This window comes from Salvelinus fontinalis, chromosome 26 (genome assembly GCF_029448725.1).
Source record: "Salvelinus fontinalis isolate EN_2023a chromosome 26, ASM2944872v1, whole genome shotgun sequence".
Lineage (NCBI taxonomy): Eukaryota > Metazoa > Chordata > Actinopteri > Salmoniformes > Salmonidae > Salvelinus > Salvelinus fontinalis.
Window position 1 is genome coordinate 25,930,205 of NC_074690.1, and position 20,744 is coordinate 25,950,948.

Consider the following 20,744-nt stretch of genomic DNA (forward strand, 5'->3'; position numbering starts at 1 on the left):
TTACAAATTATTAATTGTAAAATATTGTTTTTCAATCGACCCCTGTCAAACAATACCAAGTCAGTGCAACAATACATTCTATGCATTGTGGACCATACTGCATTTGTCTTACTGTTGTGTCTGTGAAGGTGTCTGTGAATGTTTCAACTACAGTTGTGTCCGTTTGTCACGTTCCTGACCTATTGTTCCTTTTTTCTTTTATTTATTTAGTTGGTCAGGGCGTGAGTTGGGGTGGGTTGTCTTTGTGTGTTTTGTCTAGTTTAGGGTGTGTGTATTGTTTAAGGGGTTTTTAGTATGTATGGGGTTGTGTTCAGTGTAGGTGTTTAGGAAAGTCTATGGTTGCCTGATTTGGTTCTCAATCAGAGACAGCTGTTTATTGTTGTCTCTGATTGGGAGCCATATTTAAGGCAGCCATAGGCTTTAGGTGTTTGTGGGTAATTGTCTATGTTCTATGTTGCATGTGTGCACGTAGTTATGTTTAGCTTCACGATCGTTTGTTTTGTTCATTTTGTAAGTTTTGTTTTTTCCTTCATTAAAGAAGATGTATTTTTCACGCGCTGCGCCTTGGTCCTCTCTTTATCAAGAAGACGATCGTGACACTGTTGAATCTGTTTCAACTATAAGACTGCAATTTATTCAGACTAAATTGAAGTACTTCATGGTCACCCTGCATTACCATAAGACAATATATTTAATTCCTCCTCCAAAGGTTTCATTGCAACCACAAAGCCTAAAGGCACGTACACAGACAGGTCAAGCACATCCCACTCTCTCCTGGATGATTAGCTGAGTTGACAGAGCATTGAGGAGCAGGTGGCTCACATACTAGAGATGATAATTTTGCAAAAATGTAACCAGCAGCTTCTCGTCTTGAAGCACTGCAGGGCTGAAGTCTTCTTAATGTGAGTGTTAAACTGTCTATCCTTTCATATAGTTTGAAACACTGATTCCTGGTGCTTCATAATGTTATTAAGACGGTTCTGCTGTCTGCCAGTTAGCTTGGATACGTACAACTAGTACAGCCTATTGTGAAACTTTCTGACAAACATGATGGTACCAGTACTCTGTAAAATGGTAATGGTAGCTCTATAGACTTTGACAAATAATCTTACATTCCAAACAGAGCTATTGAAGTAGATTGAGTTAAATGTAGTTTAAAGAAGATCAAGCTGGAGCATACATTATAGGACTGTTACTAGGATCATGTCATATTGCTATCATTATCGTTATATTTTTCTCTCGGTGTAGTCTAAGCTCAAAAATACTTGCAATATCATGAGGACAATGGAGTGTCATAACAAATAATGACATTGTACTGTATGTGGTCATGATGACAGTGAAGTGTACCATAGGTCAAATGGGACATTTGTCCTCTAGAGGAAACCAGAGAACAACAGAGATCAAATGGTATGTAGTTGTGCTGGTAAATACTCAGAAAGTATTTACTCTAAAATACTCTTAACATATACTGTAACCCATTTGTCAATTTAAGGTACAATATGAATGACTTACCAGAATGTTGTCTAAATAAGGGAAAGTCTGATCATTAAAAGCACAAAATACCCCATTTGAATCTAATTGGCAAATTGGAAAATCCCCAGTTGCAATGCATTACAGTACAGACTGTATGGCACTTTCTCCTTGGTGTAAAATAACATCTGAAAAGCTTTTTAAGAGCCACAGCACAACATGTTGGGAAGCACGTATCTAAAATCACCATCAAGTCCGAAATGTTCAGAAAAAGTTATTTTATCTGAGATGAAAAGTTGGAAAATCTTACAGACGTTATTTGAATAAACGTTGAAAGCCAACCCTGTCCACCCACTCGCCTCCTGTCATCATGATACATCAGTACTCGATGCATGCAGATGAGAATACTGCCTTTTAAAGTGTGTGTGTGTGTGTGTGTGTAGAACTCAAATGTATGCTGAGTAATTAGCTGCTAAGCAACAAAACATTACCCATGCAACCTTTTTTTTACTGGAGTTGAGCATTGTATTACAGACACACGGAACGATTTCTCAATGCCAAAGGTCTCAGTAGCCTACCACCATTCTGTTTCACATTCAAATGAAAACTAACCGGCCAAATACAACTTCCATGTACAACCCACTGACAAATTGGATATACTCTAGCAAACTAATCGAATATATTCTGAAAAAGAAACTGGATGCTTCAATGACTGAGTGTCCTTGAGAGTAGCAGTAGATTTACCTTTATGGCGGAGGTGGCTATCTGTAGGTGGTGAAGTCTTCTTAAGGTGCTCTCGCGGTCTGTGAAATAAGAGGCAGCCAACTGATGCAGTACTTCTAGGGAGACCACCGAGCTGTTTCCCTGTCCCTCCGATTTCTTACTGAGCTTCTGCTTATCCAGGAAGATTGTCAACGATTCTTCTCCTGTAGAAAGAAATAATAGAAGAGAAAAGAAAAGAAGAATATAATGACTTTTTTTCCCCAGAGAGAACTTCAGTCAAATATACACACAGTCCTTAATACTAAGGAACAACTAGAACAACTTGCTCACTCATAATGACAATACATTTGTAATACTTATTGAGAGTAATGGGTGACATTATCCTTCACGAGAGGAATTAACGGAGGTATTCAGACAAAAGTTCATAGACTGCAGACAGATTATAAAGGTTTATCTCTGTCTTGTATGAAACCCCAGACTTTTCAAAGTAACACCATAGTATTCACATGGTTCTGCTAGACCAGACAGTGTGCTTAGCTCTCTTCTACCTTGAGGCTATGAGATACCATCAGTACCCAGCAGAAGAATGTGTGCATTGCTATTTGCAATCATCTCATTAGCATGCAGTGTATGGCCCATCCCTTTTGATTTGAGCCATTGATTACAAAAGCTCACTATGGCTTTGCCACTGCATTCATCTCTCTTGTCATTTAGACTCTGTAGCTTCACTTCATCAATCCACCATTAAGTGACATCATAATTAGTGCCAACATCTCATCAGACATAATATTTTGGTTGATGTCACAGCAAATGTTTTGAGACCAGGACCATGACTGTTCAATCAATTATTTAGATGCAATCTCAAACTATAACTATTGAAATTTCCTTATGTATTCAGCAGTACCTCAATCATGGATTGTCAAATCAACACCAAGCAGATTTTGTCCATACTAACAGAGAATGACTGACAATATGTATTGAAGCTAGAATCCTTAATTTAAATAATAACAAAGCATTCTAACTGCCCCTGTTTCGCTAAAAAGCTAAGGGATGGTGCTGGAAAACCACTCAAATTCATAGACAGAGCTATGGTTGCAGGAACATCCATAATATGAAAGGTATAGTTTTAACCATGTTTTGAGGCTATACAGTGTTTGTTTACATTTAGGTAGTTTACAAACATTGGAGTAAAACAAGCTTGTATTTTGGGTTATGAATAACAGTTGAACTTAGCTCATTGGGCATTTATAAGTTATATTCTTCATTAACAATGGATATACCTCTTTATGAGTCCAAAAAGTGATGTAGCAACTAAGGATTCTTGCTTTAATGTTAACTTATGTTGAATAACGTTAGTAAAAACAAAGTTTCTGTTGACATAAATTCACCAGTAATACCATGAGCACAGTGTTCCAAATATGAGTAACCTTTGGCTTGTTTTGAGGCAGTCAACATAATCAATATCTAAGGAGATGACATTACACTGAAGCTATTTTGAGAACAAACTGCGAAGCGCAACCACATCCCTTAGCCACATAGCCTAGAGCTAAGTGCCACTGAGTCGGTGTATGTGAAGCTGCTTACCTCCTAGTGTAGCAGACACCAAAAAGTGTGTCCCATATTTCTTTATCAAGTTCTCGTGGATCTGCTGCAGACTTGGCCTTCGACCCAGCAGCCTCAGGTTGCGTAGAAACTCCGGCGCCAGTGGCAAGGGGGCCTTAAAAACGTCCCTCTTCTCTGTAGCCAAGCTGTTTACTTTCCAATGGCTGAATTCCCTGCAAGTGAACCATGGGATAATTTGGAAATTTGGAAAAATCTGATTCATGGTGATTGGGTCATTTCATAGGTTGATACTTGCATATGTGAGAGAATTCAAATATCAAGATATAGAAGACATAGCTTGATGTGCATACATTTGAAATAAAAACTATTATTCAATTTGAATATTAATATATGTATGTATTCCTTCAGAACAAAAAATAACAAAACAGCGACAATAACATGCTATTGTCCCAATGGGAAAAATAGAACATGACATTCCACATCAACACTTATTTTGCAGATTATTTGAAGTTAGGATTACAATAGTCACAACCAGCTGTTACATTAGTTGTGTATGATTATCATAGACATTAAATACATTTTCACTTACATGACAACATACACAACATGGAAAGTGTTTGATCATGATACAGTGAAAGAAAGTATAGAAAACATGTTTAGTCCAACCTAACACTACATAGACATTATGCCACAGGAATAACATTGGTAGTGCAATGTAAGTACAAGGTAATTAAACTGTAATCGCATACTGTTACACAATTTCAAAGACTAAGAACAACGTTACAGTCCAACTCTTTAGTCATATCCCAGTTTACCTATTTGTTTATGGTCTTGCCTACAGCTAGGAACCTGTTTTTTCAATTATATGACCAAAAAAATATTCCATTTTATTTGGAACAGCAAAACAATTACTATGAATTCGGAGCTTAGAAATGATTCAATATTAGAGAATTAGACTTCTCACTAAAAGGCATCAGTCACACAAAAGTTATACTTAAATCCAAACTGGTTCTCTAGCAGATAAGTAAGAATGTCTCACCCCATGTTGACAAACTGCCTTTTTTCCCTTTATTCAGATTACATCCTCTCACTTTCAGTTATTTGAAAATGAACTCATCTCCAAAATATCGCTATTTTTAAAATAAGCCATAGAAAGATGCTTGCAATTTCAGTTTAATCCACCAGAAAAACAGAACAAATAATACAACAACTATTGTGGTTAAACTCAAATGGACTTGACTGTCGGCCTTGCATTAAAGACCAAAATTGGTTAAAGAAAAGTGTGATAAATAAAAAAGCATTCCAGTTTAATTTAAGGACCAACAAATTAATAGCTGTGCCATATAGATTGCAAAATATTTGGGAAGAGATTGTCAATGTTCCGATTCCATGGCACATGGTTTATGAACTAATACGCAAAACAACGCCGGATGCAAAAGAATTGTTCAATTTAAATGATTATTCAAAGTTCTTGCAACCAATAGAATGTTATATATATATATGGGGGATACAACCATCCCAGCTCTGCAGATTATTATTATTATTTTTTACCCCCTTTTTCTCCCCAATTTCGTGGTATCCAATTGTTAGTAGTTACTGTCTTGCCTCATCGCTACAACTCCCGTACGGGCTCGGGAGAGATGAAGGTCGAGAGCCATGCGTCTTCCGAAACACAACCTAACCAAGCTGCACTGCTTCTTAACACAGCACGCATCCAACCCGGAAGCCAGCCGCACCAATGTGTCGGAGGAAACACCGTACACCTAGCGACCTGGTCAGCGTGCACTGCGCCCGGCCCGGCACAGGAGTCACTAGTGCGCGATGAAACAAGGATATCCCTACCGGCCAAACCCTCCCTAACCCGGACGACGCTAGGCCAATTGTGCGTCGCCCCATGGACCTCCCGGTCGCGGCCGGCTGCGACAGAGCCTGGGCTCAAACCCAGAGTCTCTGGTGGCACAGCTAGCAATGCGATGCAATGCCATAGTTTGTTTTTGGTCACAGGTCCAGGAAGCGCTGAAGAATTGCAACAGTTACCTCTGCAGATAGCACTACTGGGTGATTTGAAAAATCATAGTCAATCGATCAATACAATAATTCTCCTAGCAAAAAAAATGTATCTTTTATTTACAATCTGTAGAAACTATGAGAATAGAAAGGTTCAGAACTTTTGTGAAACATCACAGTTGAAAAATATATGGCAAATAGAAATCCAAAATGGATGGTGTTGAGAGATAGGTGGGAGGGGCTGAGTGGAGCTGAAGGGTGGCATTAATAACAAGATAACTAGTATAAAATGCACTGTGTCCGTAAAATGTTTATACTATAGGTTCAGAACTTTTGTGAAACAGCACAGTTAATAATATATGGCAAATAGAATTGTCTTAGAAATAGATGGGAAGGGTTGAGGGTAGCAGAAAGATAGGAGTAAAAACAAACAAAAGATAGCTATTGTAAAATAGAATGTGTCTGTAAAATGTATATAGTATGTATTAGCTGGAAGTGGAAACTTAAGTGTTGTTGTTCATTAGTTGACTCCATTTAGGGGAGGGGTGGTAGAGTTAGTGGAAAATAATAAAGGAAAAAATATTTTTAAAAAGGTGTGTATATATATATATATATATATATATATATATATATATATGTATTTTATATGTATGTGTGTTTGTATGTACAGTTGAAGTCGGATGTTTACATACACCTTAGCCAACTACATTTAAACTCAGTTTTTCACAATTCCTGGCATTTAATCCTAGTAAAAATGCCCTGTCTTAGGTCAGTTAGGATCACCCCTTCATTTTAAGAATGTGAAATGTCAGAATAATAGTAGAGAGAATGATTTACTTCAGCTTTTATTTCTTTCAACACATTCCCAGTTGGTCAGACGTTTACATACACTCAATTAGTATTTGGTAGCATTGCCTTTAAAGTGTTTAACTTGGGTCAATCGTTTCGGGTAGCCTTCGACAAGCTTCCCACAATAAGTTGGGTGAATTTTGGCCCATTCCTCCTGACAGAGCTGGTGTAACTGAGTTAGGTTTGTAGGCCTCCTTGCTTGCACACGCTTTTTGAGTTCTGCCCACACATTTTCTATAGGCTTGAGGTCAGGGCTTTGTGATGGCCACTCCAATACCTGGCTTTGTTGTCCTTAAATTTTGCCACAACTTTCAGAAGTATGCTTGGGGTCATTGTCCATTTGGAAGACCCATTTGCGACCAAACTTTAACTTTAACTTCCAGTCTTGAGATGTTGCTTCAATGGATATAGATACTTTTGTACCTGTTTCCTCCAGTATCTTCACAAGGTCCTTTGCTGTTGTTCTGGGATTGAATTGCACTTTTCGCACCAAAGTATGTTCATCTCTAGGAGACAGAACCCGTCTCCTTCCTGAGCGGTATGACGGCTGCGTGGTCCCATGGTGTTTATACTTGTGTACTATTGTTTGTACAGATGAGAGTGGGACCTTCAGGCGTTTGGAAATTGCTCCCAAGGATGAACCAGACTTGTAGAGGTCTACATTTTTTTCCGGAGGTCTTGGCTGATTTGTTTTGATTTTCTCATGATGTCAAGCAAAGAGGCACCGAGTTTAAAGGTAGGCATTGAAATACATCCACAGGTACACCTCCAATTGACTCAAATTATGTAAATTAGCAAATCAGAAGCTTCTAAAGCCATGACATCATTTTCTGGAATTGTCCAAGCTTGTAACGGCTGTCGTCCTCCTCTTCCTCGGACGAGGAGAGGAGAGAAGGATCGGTGGACCAATACGCAGCAAGGTATGATGACATAATGTAATTTATTGAAAGACAAAGACGAATACGAAAACACTTGGAAAATTACAAAATAAGAAACCGACGTAGACGAAACCTGAACATGAACTTACATAACTACACGTAGAACTCCCGGACAGGAACAGACTACATCAAACGAATGAACAGCCAAACAGTCCCGTATGGTACAGACACGGACGGCAATCACCCACAAACAAACAGTGAGAAACAACCTCCCTATGTATGTCTCTCAATCAGAGGAAAACGAAAACACCTGTCTCTGATTGAGAGCCATACAAGGTCAATTAACCCTTTAACCCAACATAGAAACACAACACATAGAAATGCCCACCCAGCTCACGCCCTGACCAATAAACACATACAAAACAAGAGAAAACAGGTCAGGAACGTGACATAACCCTCCCCTTAAGGTGCGAACGCCGGACGCACCAGCACAAAGTCTAGGGGAGGGTCTGGGTGGGCATCTGACCACGGTGGTGGCTCAGGCTCCGGACGCTGTCCCCACACCACCATAGTCACTCCCCGCTTCTGTATCCCCCTCCCAATGACCACCCTCCAACTAAACCCACCTAAATGAAGGGGCAGCACCGGGATAAGGGCCAGCACCGGGATAAGGGGCAGCACCGGGATAAGGGGCAGCTCCGGGATAAGGGGCGGCAGCTCCGGGATAAGGGGCGGCCGCTCCGGGCTGAGGGACTCTGGCAGGTCCTGGCTGAGGGACTCTGGCAGGTCCGGGCTGAGGGACTCTGGCAGGTCCGGGCTGAGGGACTCTGGCAGGTCCGGGCTGAGGGACTCTGGCAGGTCCGGGCTGAGGGACTCTGGCAGGTCCGGGCTGAGGGACTCTGGCAGGTCCGGGCTGAGGGACTCTGGCAGGTCCGGGCTGAGGGACTCTGGCAGGTCCGGGCTGAGGGACTCTGGCAGGTCCGGGCTGAGGGACTCTGGACGCTCATGGCTGGCTGACGGCTCTGGACGCTCATGGCTCACTGACGGCTCTGGCAGATCCTGTCTGGTTGGCGGCTCTGGCAGATCCTGTCTGGTTGGAGCCTCTGGCAGATCCTGTCTGGTTGGCGCCTCTGGCAGATCCTGTCTGGTTGGCGGCTCTGGCAGATCCTTTCTGGTTGGCGGCCCTGGCAGATCCTGTCTGGTTGACGGCTCTGGCAGATCCTGTCTGGTTGGCGGCTCTGGCAGATCCTGACTGACGAATGGCTCTAGCGGCTTCTGACTGACTAACGGCTCTGACGGCTCGGGACAGACGGGCGGCTCTAATGGCTCGGGACAGACGGATGGCTCAGACGGCGCTGGGGAGACGGATGGCTCAGATGGCGCTGGGGAGACGGATGGCTCAGATGGCACTGGGGAGACGGATGGCTCAGATGGCGCTGGGGAGACGGATGGCTCAGATGGCGCTGCGGAGACGGATGGCTCAGATGGAGCTGCGGAGACGGATGGCTCAGATGGCGCTGCGGAGACGGATGGCTCAGACTGATCCTGTCTGGCGGAAGGCTTTGTAGGCTCATGGCAGACGGACAGTTCAGGCGCCGTTGGGCAGACATTTACATACATTTACATTTAAGTCATTTAGCAGACGCTCTTATCCAGAGCGACTTACAAATTGGAAAGTTCATACATTTTCATCCTGGTCCCCCCGTGGGGAATGAACCCACAACCCTGGCGTTGCAAGCGCCATGCTCTACCAACTGAGCCACACGGGACCAGACTCTGGCCGGCTGAGACGCACTGTAGGCCTGGTGCGTGGTGCCGGAACTGGAGGCACCGGACTGGAGACACGCACTTCAAGCCTAGTGCGGGGATAAGGGACAGGGCGCACTGGACTCTCAAAGCGTACTATATGCCTGGTGCGTGGTACCGGCACTGGTGGCACCGGGCTGAGTGCACGCACATCATGACGAGTACGGGGAGAAGGAACAGTGTGTACAGGGCTCTGGAGACGCACAGGTGGCTTAGTGCGTGGTGCCGGAACTGGAGGCACCGGACTGGAGACACGCACCATAGAGAGAGTGCGTGGAGGAGGAACAGGGCTCTGGAAACGCACTGGAAGCCTGGTGCGTGGTGTAGGCACTGGTGGTACTGGGCTGGGTCGGGGAGGTAGCGCCGGAAATACCGGACCGTGCAGGCGTATTGGCTCCCTTGAGCACTGAGCCTGCCCAACCTTACCTGGCTGAATGCTCCCCGTCGCCCGACCAGTGCGGGGAGGTGGAATAACCCGCACCGGGCTATGTAGGCGAACCGGGGACACCCTGCGTAAGGCTGGTGCCATGTAAGCCGGCCCAAGGAGACGTACTGGTGGCCAGATATGTAGAGCCGGCTTCATGGCACTTGGCTCAATGCTCAATCTAGCCTATACACACGTACAGGAGACACCGTGCGCTCTACTGCGTAACACGATGTCTGCCCGTACTCCCGCTCTCCACGGTTAGCCTGGTAAGTGGGCGCAGGTCTCCTACCTGCCCTTGGCCCACTACCTCTTAGCCCCCCCCCCAAGACATTTTTGGGTAGTACTCACGGGCTTTCCGGGCTTCCGTGCAAGACGCGTCCCCTCATAACGCCGGTTCCCTTCTCCGATTGCCTCTGCTCTCCTCAGTGCCTCCAGCTGTTCCCATGGGAGGTGATCCCTTCCAGCCAGGATCTCCTCCCATGTGTAGCAACCTTTCCCGTCCAAAACATCCTCCCATGTCCATTCCTCCTTCTTGTGCTGTCCCTTCCTCCGATTACACCGCTGCTTGGTTCTGGTTATAAGGTGGGTGGTTCTGTTACGGCTGTCGTCCTCCTCTTCCTCGGACGAGGAGAGGAGAGAAGGATCGGTGGACCAATACGCAGCAAGGTATGATGACATAATGTAATTTATTGAAAGACAAAGACGAATACGAAAACACTTGGAAAATTACAAAATAAGAAAACGACGTAGACGAAACCTGAACATGAACTTACATAACTACACGTAGAACTCACGGACAGGAACAGACTACATCAAACGAATGAACAGCCAAACAGTCCCGTATGGTACAGACACGGACGACAATCACCCACAAACAAACAGTGAGAAACAACCTCCCTATGTATGTCTCTCAATCAGAGGAAAACGAAAACACCTGTCTCTGATTGAGAGCCATACAAGGTCAATTAACCCTTTAACCCAACATAGAAACACAACACATAGAAATGCCCACCCAGCTCACGCCCTGACCAATAAACACATACAAAACAAGAGAAAACAGGTCAGGAACGTGACAAAGCTGTTTAAAGGCATAGTCAGCTTAGTGTATGTAAACTTCTGACCACTTGACTTGTGATACAGTGAATTATAAGTGAAATAATCTGACTGTAAACAATTGTTGGAAAAATTACTTGTGTCATGCACAAAGTAGATGTCCTAACCGACTTGCCAAAACTATAGTTTGTTAACAAGAAATTTGTGGAGGGGTTGAGAAAGGAGTTTTAATGACTCCAACCCAAGTGTATGTAAACTTCCGACTTCATCTGTATGTGTATATATGTACAGTGCATTCGGAAAGTATTCAGACCACTTGACTTTTCCACATTTTGTTGCGCCTTATTCTAAAATGTCCTTATTTACATAAATATTCAGACCCTTTGCTATGAGACTCAAAATTAAGCTCAGGTGCATCCTGTTTCCATTGATCATCCTTGAGATGTTTCTACAACTTGATTGTAGTCCACCTGTGGTAAATTCAATTGATTGGACATGATATGGTCTCATAGTTGAAAGTGGATGTCTGAGCAAAAACTAAGCCATGAGGTCGAAGGAATTGTCCATAGAGCTCCGAGACAGGACTGTGTCGAGGCACAGATCTGGGGTAGGGTACCCAAATACGTCTGCAGTTTTGAAAGTCCCCAAGAACACAGTGGCCTCCATCATTCTTAAATGGAAGAAGTTTGGAACCACCAAGACTCTTCCTAGAGCTGGCCGCCCGGCCAAACTGAGCAATCAAGGGAGAAGGGCCTTGGTCAGGGATGAAATCCAATGGTCAATCTGACAGAGCTCCAGAGTTCCTCTGTGGAGATGGGAAAACGTGCCAGATGTACAACCATCTCTGCAGCACTCCACCAATCAGGCCTTTTTGGTAGAGTGGCCAGACGGAAGCCACTCCTCAGTAAAGGGCACATGACAGCCCGCTTGGAGTTTGCTTAAAGGCACCTAAAGACTTTTAGACGATGAGAAACAAGATTCTCTGGTCTGATGAAACCAAGATTTAATTATTTGGCCTGAATGCCAAGCGTCAAGTCTGGAGGAAACCTGGCATCATCAGCATCATGCTGTGGGGATGTTTTTCAGCGGCAGGGACTGGGAGACTAGTCAGGATTGAGGGAAAGATGAACAGAGAAAAGTACAGAGAGATCCATGTTGAAAACCTGCTACGGAGTGCTGAGGACCTCAGACTGGGGTTAAGGTTCACCTTCCAACAGGACAACGACCCTAAGCGCACAGCCAAGACAACACAGGAGTGGCTTCGGGACAATCTCTGAATGTCCTTGAGTGACCCAGCCAGAGCCCGGTCGAACATCTCTGGAGAGACGTGAGACGCTGTGCAGCGACGCTCCCCATCCAACCTGACAGAGCTTGAGAGGATCTGCAGAGAATGGGAGAAACTCCTCAAATACAGGTGTGCCAAGCTTGTAGCGTCATTCCCAAGAAGACTCAAGGCTGTAATTGCTGCCAAAGGTACTTTGTTGAAGTCTTGGTGGTTCAACACTCCTGTGTTGAGTAAAGATTCTGAATACTTATGTACAGTAAATGTGATATTTCTTATTTTTTTATTTTTAATACATTTGCAAACATTTAAAATAAAAACGTTTTTTGCTTTGTCATTATAGGGTATTGTATGTAGATTGATGAGGGGGGAAATTATTTCATCCATTTTAGAATAAAATGTAACTTAACAACATGTAAAAGAAGTCAATGGGTCTGAATACTTTCTGATTGCACTAATTTCGGTAATAATGTTGAGTAGTGTACAGAAACATGAAGACGACACCGGTCTTTGGAAGACTTTTAAAGGCTACGAAGTATTAGCAAACCAGTGTTGATGAGGATAATCCAAATATCCAAAATAAACCTCAAATGTTACATCACATTATCTTTGCCTATAATGTGTAAAGACCATCAGATGCTGTGTACTAGCTTTGGATGATGTTGTCTTGAGTGAAAAATGATTGATGACAGAGGTTGTGAATGGAGCATTACTTTTCTTTCATGATGATTTCTAAAAGTTACATGTAAAAGCGTTGGCTGACCATTCCAGTGCTGTTAATGATGATAGATGCTCTAAATTACGGGGCTTTAGCACAAGATGATTGCACCCGCAGCCCGGCAGGCTTGCAGGGAATTGTTTAAGCTCAAACTCTCTACCTAAGCGAATACAACATTCCCTATTTGATAAGAGCACTGTCACGTTCCTGACCTGTTTTCCTTTGTTTTGTATTCATTTTAGTTGGTCAGGGCGTGAGTTGGGTGGGTTTGTCTATGTTTTGTATTTCTATGTGGGGTTTTGTGTTCGGCCTGGTATGATTCTCAATTAGAGACAGGTGTGTATTGTTTGTCTCTAATTGAGAGTCATACAAAGGCAGCCAGGGTTTCACTGGTGTTTTGTGGGTGTTTGTTCCTGTGTCCTCACAGGACAGTTGAGGTTAGTCACGTTTGTTGTTTTGTATTTTGTAGTGTTTTCTTGTGTTTTACATTAAACATGTACAATTACCAATCCGCATCTTGGTCCGATCCATGCTCCTCCTCGTCTGAGGAGGAGAACGACATTGACAGCCTTTACAAGCACCTGGATTTTAGCACTGTTGTAGCCCTTTCCTGCAGTCAAATGACCACATCGCTCTCTAGTGGCCTCATGGGTGGAATGATATTAATATTTTTCATGATTTCATAATTCATAAAAAATATATATTTTTAAATTGTCCCAAAATCTGGTGTTTCTGTGTGAAATGGTTTTGTTATATTTCAGTCTTCTGTGATGTATATAGAGTGTACAATTGGGATGCAAACTCCAAATGGAATACATTTCAACTCTATGTCTGACATGGTACAGGTGTCTTCTTTTTTTAAAGCCAGTAACCATGTTTGTGAGGTGTATCCTTTTGGTTCAAAGTAGATTTGTTTAAGACTACCAATAAACACTGTGTGACCCTGATTCAGCCCACTGCAGTAAAAGGTTAACGTTCCACTACCTTCCTCTATGAGTCAGCGCTTTGACACAAGGAGAACTTTCCCAAGGCTTCTACTTCTACAGTGCATGATCGGGAAACGTGTTACCATAAAATTAGAATGATTCATTCTATTTCTATGAGTGTTACCCTTAAGTTAGTTTCAGTTACAACATGTTTAATGAGTTCATTACATTGTCTATATCTACAGTGACCTCCAAAAGTATTGGGACAGTGATACGTTTTTGTTGTTTTGGCTCTGTACTCCAGCACTTTGGATTTGAAATTGTACAATGAGGTTAAAGTGCAGACTGTCAGCTTTAATTTGAGGTTTTGTCATTCATATCGGGTGAACCGTTTAGAAATTAAATCACTTATTGTAAACAGTTCCCCCATTTTAGGGGACCAAAAGTATTGGGACAAATCACTTATATATGTATTAAAGTAGTCAAAGTGTAGTATTTGGTCCCATATTCCTTGCACGCAATGATTACATCAAGCTTGTGACTCTACAGACTTGTAGGAGGCATTTGCTGTTTATTTTGGTTGTGTTTCAGTGTATTTTGTGCCCAATAGAAATTAATGGTAAATAATGTATTTTTTAGTTGATTTTATTTTAAATAAGAATATACACTGCTCAAAAAAATAAAGGGAACACTAAAATAACACATCCTAGATCTGAATGAATGAAATATTCTTACTAAATACTTTTTTCTTTACATAGTTGAATGTGCTGACAACAAAATCACACAAAAATTATCAATGGAAATCAAATTTATCAACCCATGGAGGTCTGGATTTGGAGTCGCACTCAAAATTAAAGTGGAAAACCACACTACAGGCTGATACAACTTTGATGTAATGTCCTTAAAACAAGTGGCGTTGGTGGATGGAGCGAGACATGATGTCCCAGATGTGTTCAATTGGATTCAGGTCTGGGGAACGGGCGGGCCAGTCCATAGCATTAATGCCTTCCTCTTGCAGGAACTGCTGACACACTCCAGCCACATGAGCTCTAGCATTGTCTTGCATTAGGAGGAACCCAGGGCCAACCGCACCAGCATATGGTCTCACAAGGGGTCTGAGGATCTCATCTCGGTACCTAATGGCAGTCAGACTACCTCTGGCGAGCACATGGAGGGCTGTGCGGCCCCCCAAAGAAATGCCACCCCACACCATGACTGACCCACCACCAAACCGGTCATGCTGGAGGATGTTGCAGGCAGCAGAACATTCTCCACGGCGTCTCCAGACTCTGTCACGTCTGTCACATGTTCTCAGTGTGAACCTGCTTTCATCTGTGAAGAGCACAGGGCGCCAGTGGCGAATTTGCCAATCTTGGTGTTCTCTGGCAAATGCCAAACGTCCTGCACGGTGTTGGGCTGTAAGCACAACCCCCACCTGTGGACGTCGGGCCCTCATACCACCCTCATGGAGTCTGTTTCTGACCGTTTGAGCAGACACATGCACATTTGTGGCCTGCTGGAGGTCATTTTGCAGGGCTCTGGCAGTGCTCCTCCTGCTCAAAGGCGGAGGTAGCGGTCCTGCTGCTGGGTTGTTGCCCTCCTACGGCCTCCTCCACGTCTCCTGATGTACTGGCCTGTCTCCTGGTAGCGCCTCCATGTTCTGGACACTACGCTGACAGACACAGCAAACCTTCTTGCCACAGCTCGCATTGATGTGCCATCCTGGATGAGCTGCACTACCTGAGCCACTTGTGTGGGTTGTAGACTCCGTCTCATGCTACCACTAGAGTGAGAGCACCGCCAGCATTCAAAAGTGACCAAAACATCAGCCAGGAAGCATAGGAACTGAGAAGTGGTCTGTGGTCACCACCTGCAGAACCACTCCTTTATTGGGGGTGTCTTGCTAATTGCCTATAATTTCTACCTGTTGTCTATTCCATTTGCACAACAGCATGTGAACTTTATTGTCAATCAGTGTTGCTTCCTAAGTGGACAGTTTGATTTCACAGAAGTGTGATTGACTTGGAGTTACATTGTGTTGTTTAAGTGTTCCCTTTATTTTTTTGAGCAGTGTAATATGTTTTAAAACACTTCTACATTAACATGGATGCTACCATGATTACGGATAGTCCTGAATGAATTGTGAATAATGATAAGTGAGAGTGTTTGGCGCATAAATATCGTACCCCCAAGAGATGCTCACCTCTCACCATTACAATAACAGGGGAGGTTAATGTAGAAGTGCTGAAAAAAATATGATATTCTTATTTACAATAAAAGTGACTCCAAAATGACAATAATTACATTATTTACCATTCATTTCTATTGGGCACAAAATAATCAAAAACACAACCAAAACAAACAGCGAATGCATCCAACAAGTTTATAGAGTCACCAGCTTGATGTAATCAATGCCTGCTAGGAATTTGGGACCAAATACTAAACTTTGGACTACTTTAATACACATATGTGAATTAGTCCCAATACTTTTGATCCCCAAAAATGGGGGGACTACGTACAAAAAGTAATTTTTTACTGTTGGAGCTCACTGCACTGTATATTTATCAGCTCTTGCAGATGAGGCTGTATTCCACAGCTGCGTTGATTTAGATGTTTTTCTTCATAAAGCATGGTTGCATGAAGCAGCCTAAAGCCATGCAAAATATCACCTACTGTACAGTAGGTATGGGTTTAACCTGGATCACAACAGCTGCTTGCCGTATATATTAGCCACACACTGGCAAATCAAGGTGTTGAATGCCTCTCTTTCCATGTTAGATTTCTGTGAGCTATTTTGAGAGGCAAGAGGGGAATGGTTGATCTGCCCCATTTCCTCTGGAAGCTGAAAATTGGGTTTCCAGCTTATTAATATTTGGCCCTCATCAACTGAGGAGGCGTTCTATCATTTCAATGTGTTTTTGTGAAGTATTGTAGCAATTTCTTGGAAGACTTTTCAAGTACACTTTTGATATTGATTCTCACAACTTTTCAGGGCGAGACAGGGCTGGTCTGGTCTGGACAAAAGTACTATGGTGTTGCAACTTGCAGAAACCTCTTTGATGCAGAAATACAAAGACTTTCTCAACATACATTACTGAAATAGCACAGGTTTAGACAATAGGATTATACTTTATTGCACAAATCTCTTTGAGATTCACATGGTCTTTAGAGCTAAAAATGCAAGCAGCAATTAGTGGCTCTTCCCTGTCTCCCTAGTGTATCCCTATCATGTGCTGGCATAGCACATTCCACTAAACTGTTTATGCTCAGCAGAATAGGTGTGTCTTGGAACACTGTCCATCTAATTTGAGTCAGTTAAACATTTCCTCTCAGATTGTTTAGCTGAATGAAGAATTATTCTGTTAAAGGAAGTAGAGCTCAAAGATCTAGTTTTTCAGTAATTGTAAAATGTGTACTAAATTTGATAATTTATTGTGCGAGTGCACAAATGGCTAAAAACATCTATTTTCCCAAGTTGAATAGCACATTCTGATTCTCAATTAGAATTCAAATTAATCTTGTTAATTGTACATGGGGACTCACAGCATTCAACAGAGTAATTAGATTTCTCAACTGTGTTGCCGGAGGCAATCGAATAATAAGCTGGAAAATGAAAAACAGCAAATACATTTGTCCCTCAGACAATGTATTCATATCATGGACACACTTCAGATTTAGAAACAGTTTTAGCCACACTTGATATACAGAGATAGCCAATTCCATCAATAACTAACATTATGGAAAATGGCTGATAAGAAAATAGGAAATGTAATCAATTGTCCCTCCTGTCTGACCTGATGGGAGACAGGTAGTTTGTCACATTAATTTCTAGTTAATGTTTTTATATTCACCCTGAAACAAACAGTCCCTTTACTGAACCTAAATTGAACAACTGACGTCTGGTTTTTGAAAGAATCCTTTTGAAAAGAAGTTCAGCTACTCTTAGTACTGAAGGGCTGTATTGTATTTTGAAAGCCTTACACATTCATTTTAAAGAAAGATTACAAAAAACAGTAACATTAAGCCAATACAAAATAACAAAATCACGCTTTCAGCAAAAACTGAAACAGCACAACACAATGCCAAAATAGAAATACTAGTCAGCAAAACTCATATTCTTGAAGGCAAAACATAAATTCAATACATAATGTGAAATTTGATTTTGGTTAGTGTAGAGTGTTGGAAATTACATCAAGTCATCTACACAAAGCCAGAGTGCCTCAGAACCCTACACCAATCTCTCACAAATCACATTTCAGGGCCTGAAAAATCTATAGTTGCCAGACATTTCACTCATTAATCATCTTTCCTTTATTTAGAAAATGCTCTTCTTTATCAGAAATGTTTCAGATTTCTCTACCAGCATTATACCTCCTGACGTAATCATTTGTGACAATGTCTCATTTCTTATTTTATTGTCTTGACAGCTCGTTGCCTCCAGAATGAGCTGTTACCAGTTACAAGAGCCATAGGGGCCTGGATGGGCTTAGTATGGTCCCTATAGGCTGTCAGTTCTGCCACCTCTCATGGCACCAAAAGCACAATGAGCCAACAGTAATGTTTCTTAAGGGAAAGCATCTATCATCCCAAAAACACCTCCTGGGAGACTATTTTCCTGTCTGGATATTATAAACATCCTTCCCTTTCTTTCCTATTTCCTACCAAATGAAGGCCAATGAAAGAACAGTACCCAAGCTGCTGAAAAAGGGCTGCTTCTCTATCTTGTTTTAAAGTGGTTCATTATGTACAGACCACATGAAATACAATTGTATTTATTCATCAGACCATTATTTCAAAGGGATATCTATTGAGTTGCAAACCTCGTCTGTGAGAGAAACCTTGCAAGACACCAGCAGCAGCAGAAGCTCTTTGTTTGACAATCACCATAGCTGGATTCTGCAGGGAATTTAAGCATCCTTCCCCCTGTGACCCTCACATTCAATTTATTCATAGGCATGGGGGCTCCTCGAAACTCAAATCACATATATCTTTACACATTTCACAGGCATAGTAAATACATGCTATGTATACTGAACAAAAATATAAATGCAATGTGCAACAATTTGAAAGATTTTACTGAGTTACAGTTCATATACGGAAATCAGTCAATTGAAATAAATTCATTAGGCCCTAATCTATAGATTTCACATGACTGGGAATACAGATATGCTTCTGTTGGTTACAAGATATCTTAAAAAAAGTTAGGGATGTAGATCAGAAAACTAGTATCTGGTGTGACCACCATTTACCTCATGCAGCACGACACATCTCCTTCGCATAGAGTTGATCAGGCTGTTGATTGTGGCCTGTGGGGTGTTGTTCTATTCCTCTTCAATGGCTGTACGAAGTGGCAGGATATTAGCGGGAACTGGGACACGCTGTCGTACACGTCAATCCAGAGCATCCCAAACATGCTCAATGCATGATATGTCTGGTGACTATGCAGGCGATGGAAGAACTGGGCCATTTTCAGGTTTCAGGAATTGTGTACAGATCCTTGCGACATGGGGCTGTGCATTCTCATGCTGAAAGATGAGGTGATGGCGGTGGATGAATGGCACGATAATGGACCTCAGGATCTCGTCACAGTATCTCTCAAATTGCCATCGATAAAATGCAGTTGTTTGTTTTCTGTAGCTTATGCCTGCCCATACCATAACCACACTGCCACCATGGGGCACTCTGTTTACAATGTTGACATCAGCAAAGCGCTCGTTTGCACAACCCCATACACGTGGTCTGCGGTTGTGAGACCAGTTGCACGTACTGTCAAATTCTCTAAACAACGTTGAAGGCAGCTTATGGTAGAGAAATGAGCAAGCATTTTGCTAAACTCGCAATAACCTAAGCTAACCATGTATATGTGACAAATAAAATGTCATATACTGCCACTAAAAGTGGCAGTAATAAAGCCTCTCTTGCAAAAGCCAAACCTTGACCGAGAAAATATAAAAAACTATCGGCATATATCGAATCTTCCATTCCTCTCAAAAAAAATTGAAAACGCTGTTGTGTAGCAACTCACTGCCTTCCTGAAGACAAACAATGTATACGAAATGCTTCAGTCTGGTATTAGACCCCATCATAGCACTAAGACTGCACTTGTGAAGGTGGTAAATTACCTTTTAATGGCGTCAGACCGAGGCTCTGCATCTGTCCTCGTGCTCCTAGACCTTAGTGCTGCTTTTGATACCATCGATCACCACATTCTTCTGGAGAGATTGGAAACCAAAATTCGTCTACACAGACAAGTTCTGGCCTGGTTTAGATCTTATCTGTCGGAAAGATATCAGTTTGTCTCTGTGAATGGTTTGTCCTCCGACAAATCAACTGTAAATTTCGGTGTTCCTCAAGGTTCCGTTTTAGGACCACTATTGTTTTCACGATATATTTTACCTCTTGGGGATGTCATTCGAAAACATAATGTTAACTTTCACTGCTATGCAGATAACACACAGCTGTACATTTCAATGAAACATGGTGAAGCCCCAAAATTGCCCTGGCTAGAAGCCTGTGTTTCAGACATAAGGAAGTGGATGGCTGAAAACTTTCTACTTTAAAACTCGGACAAAACAGATGCTTGTTCTAGGTCCCAAGAAACAAAGAGATCTTCTGTTGAATCTGACAATTAATCTTGATGGTTGTACAGTCGTCTCAAATAAAACTGTGAAGGACCTCTGTGTTACTCTGGACCCTGATCTCCCTTTTGACGAACATATCAAGACTGTTTCAAGGACAGTTTTTTTCCATCTACGTAACATTGCAAAAATCAGAAACTTCCTGTCCAAAAATTATGCAGAAAAATGTATCCATGCTTTTGTTACTTCTAGGTTAGACTACTGCAATGCTCCACTTTCTGGCTACCCGGATAAAGCACTAAATAAAATTCAGTTAGTGCTAAATACGGCTGCTAGAATCCTGACTAGAACCAAAATATTTGATCATGTTACTCCAGTGCTAGTCTCCCTACACTGGGTTCCTGTTAAGGCAAGGGCTGATTTCAAGGTTTTACTGCTAACCTACAAAGCATTACATGGGCTTG

At 42.3% G+C, this 20,744-nt stretch overlaps 1 protein-coding gene across 3 annotated transcripts in view; it reads right to left on the reverse strand.

The window, feature by feature from the left end:
- The window catches only part of brinp2 (bone morphogenetic protein/retinoic acid inducible neural-specific 2), a 134,362-nt gene that overhangs the window by 57,972 nt on the left and 55,646 nt on the right, over nucleotides 1-20,744 (reverse strand). For all 3 annotated transcript variants that reach the window (XM_055883268.1, XM_055883269.1, XM_055883267.1), the window contains 2 exons: nucleotides 3,778-3,968; nucleotides 2,215-2,396 (listed from right to left, as the gene is read on the reverse strand). In XM_055883268.1, the coding sequence (XP_055739243.1) occupies nucleotides 2,215-2,396; nucleotides 3,778-3,968 (373 nt within the window). The remainder of the gene's footprint in view (nucleotides 1-2,214; nucleotides 2,397-3,777; nucleotides 3,969-20,744) is intronic.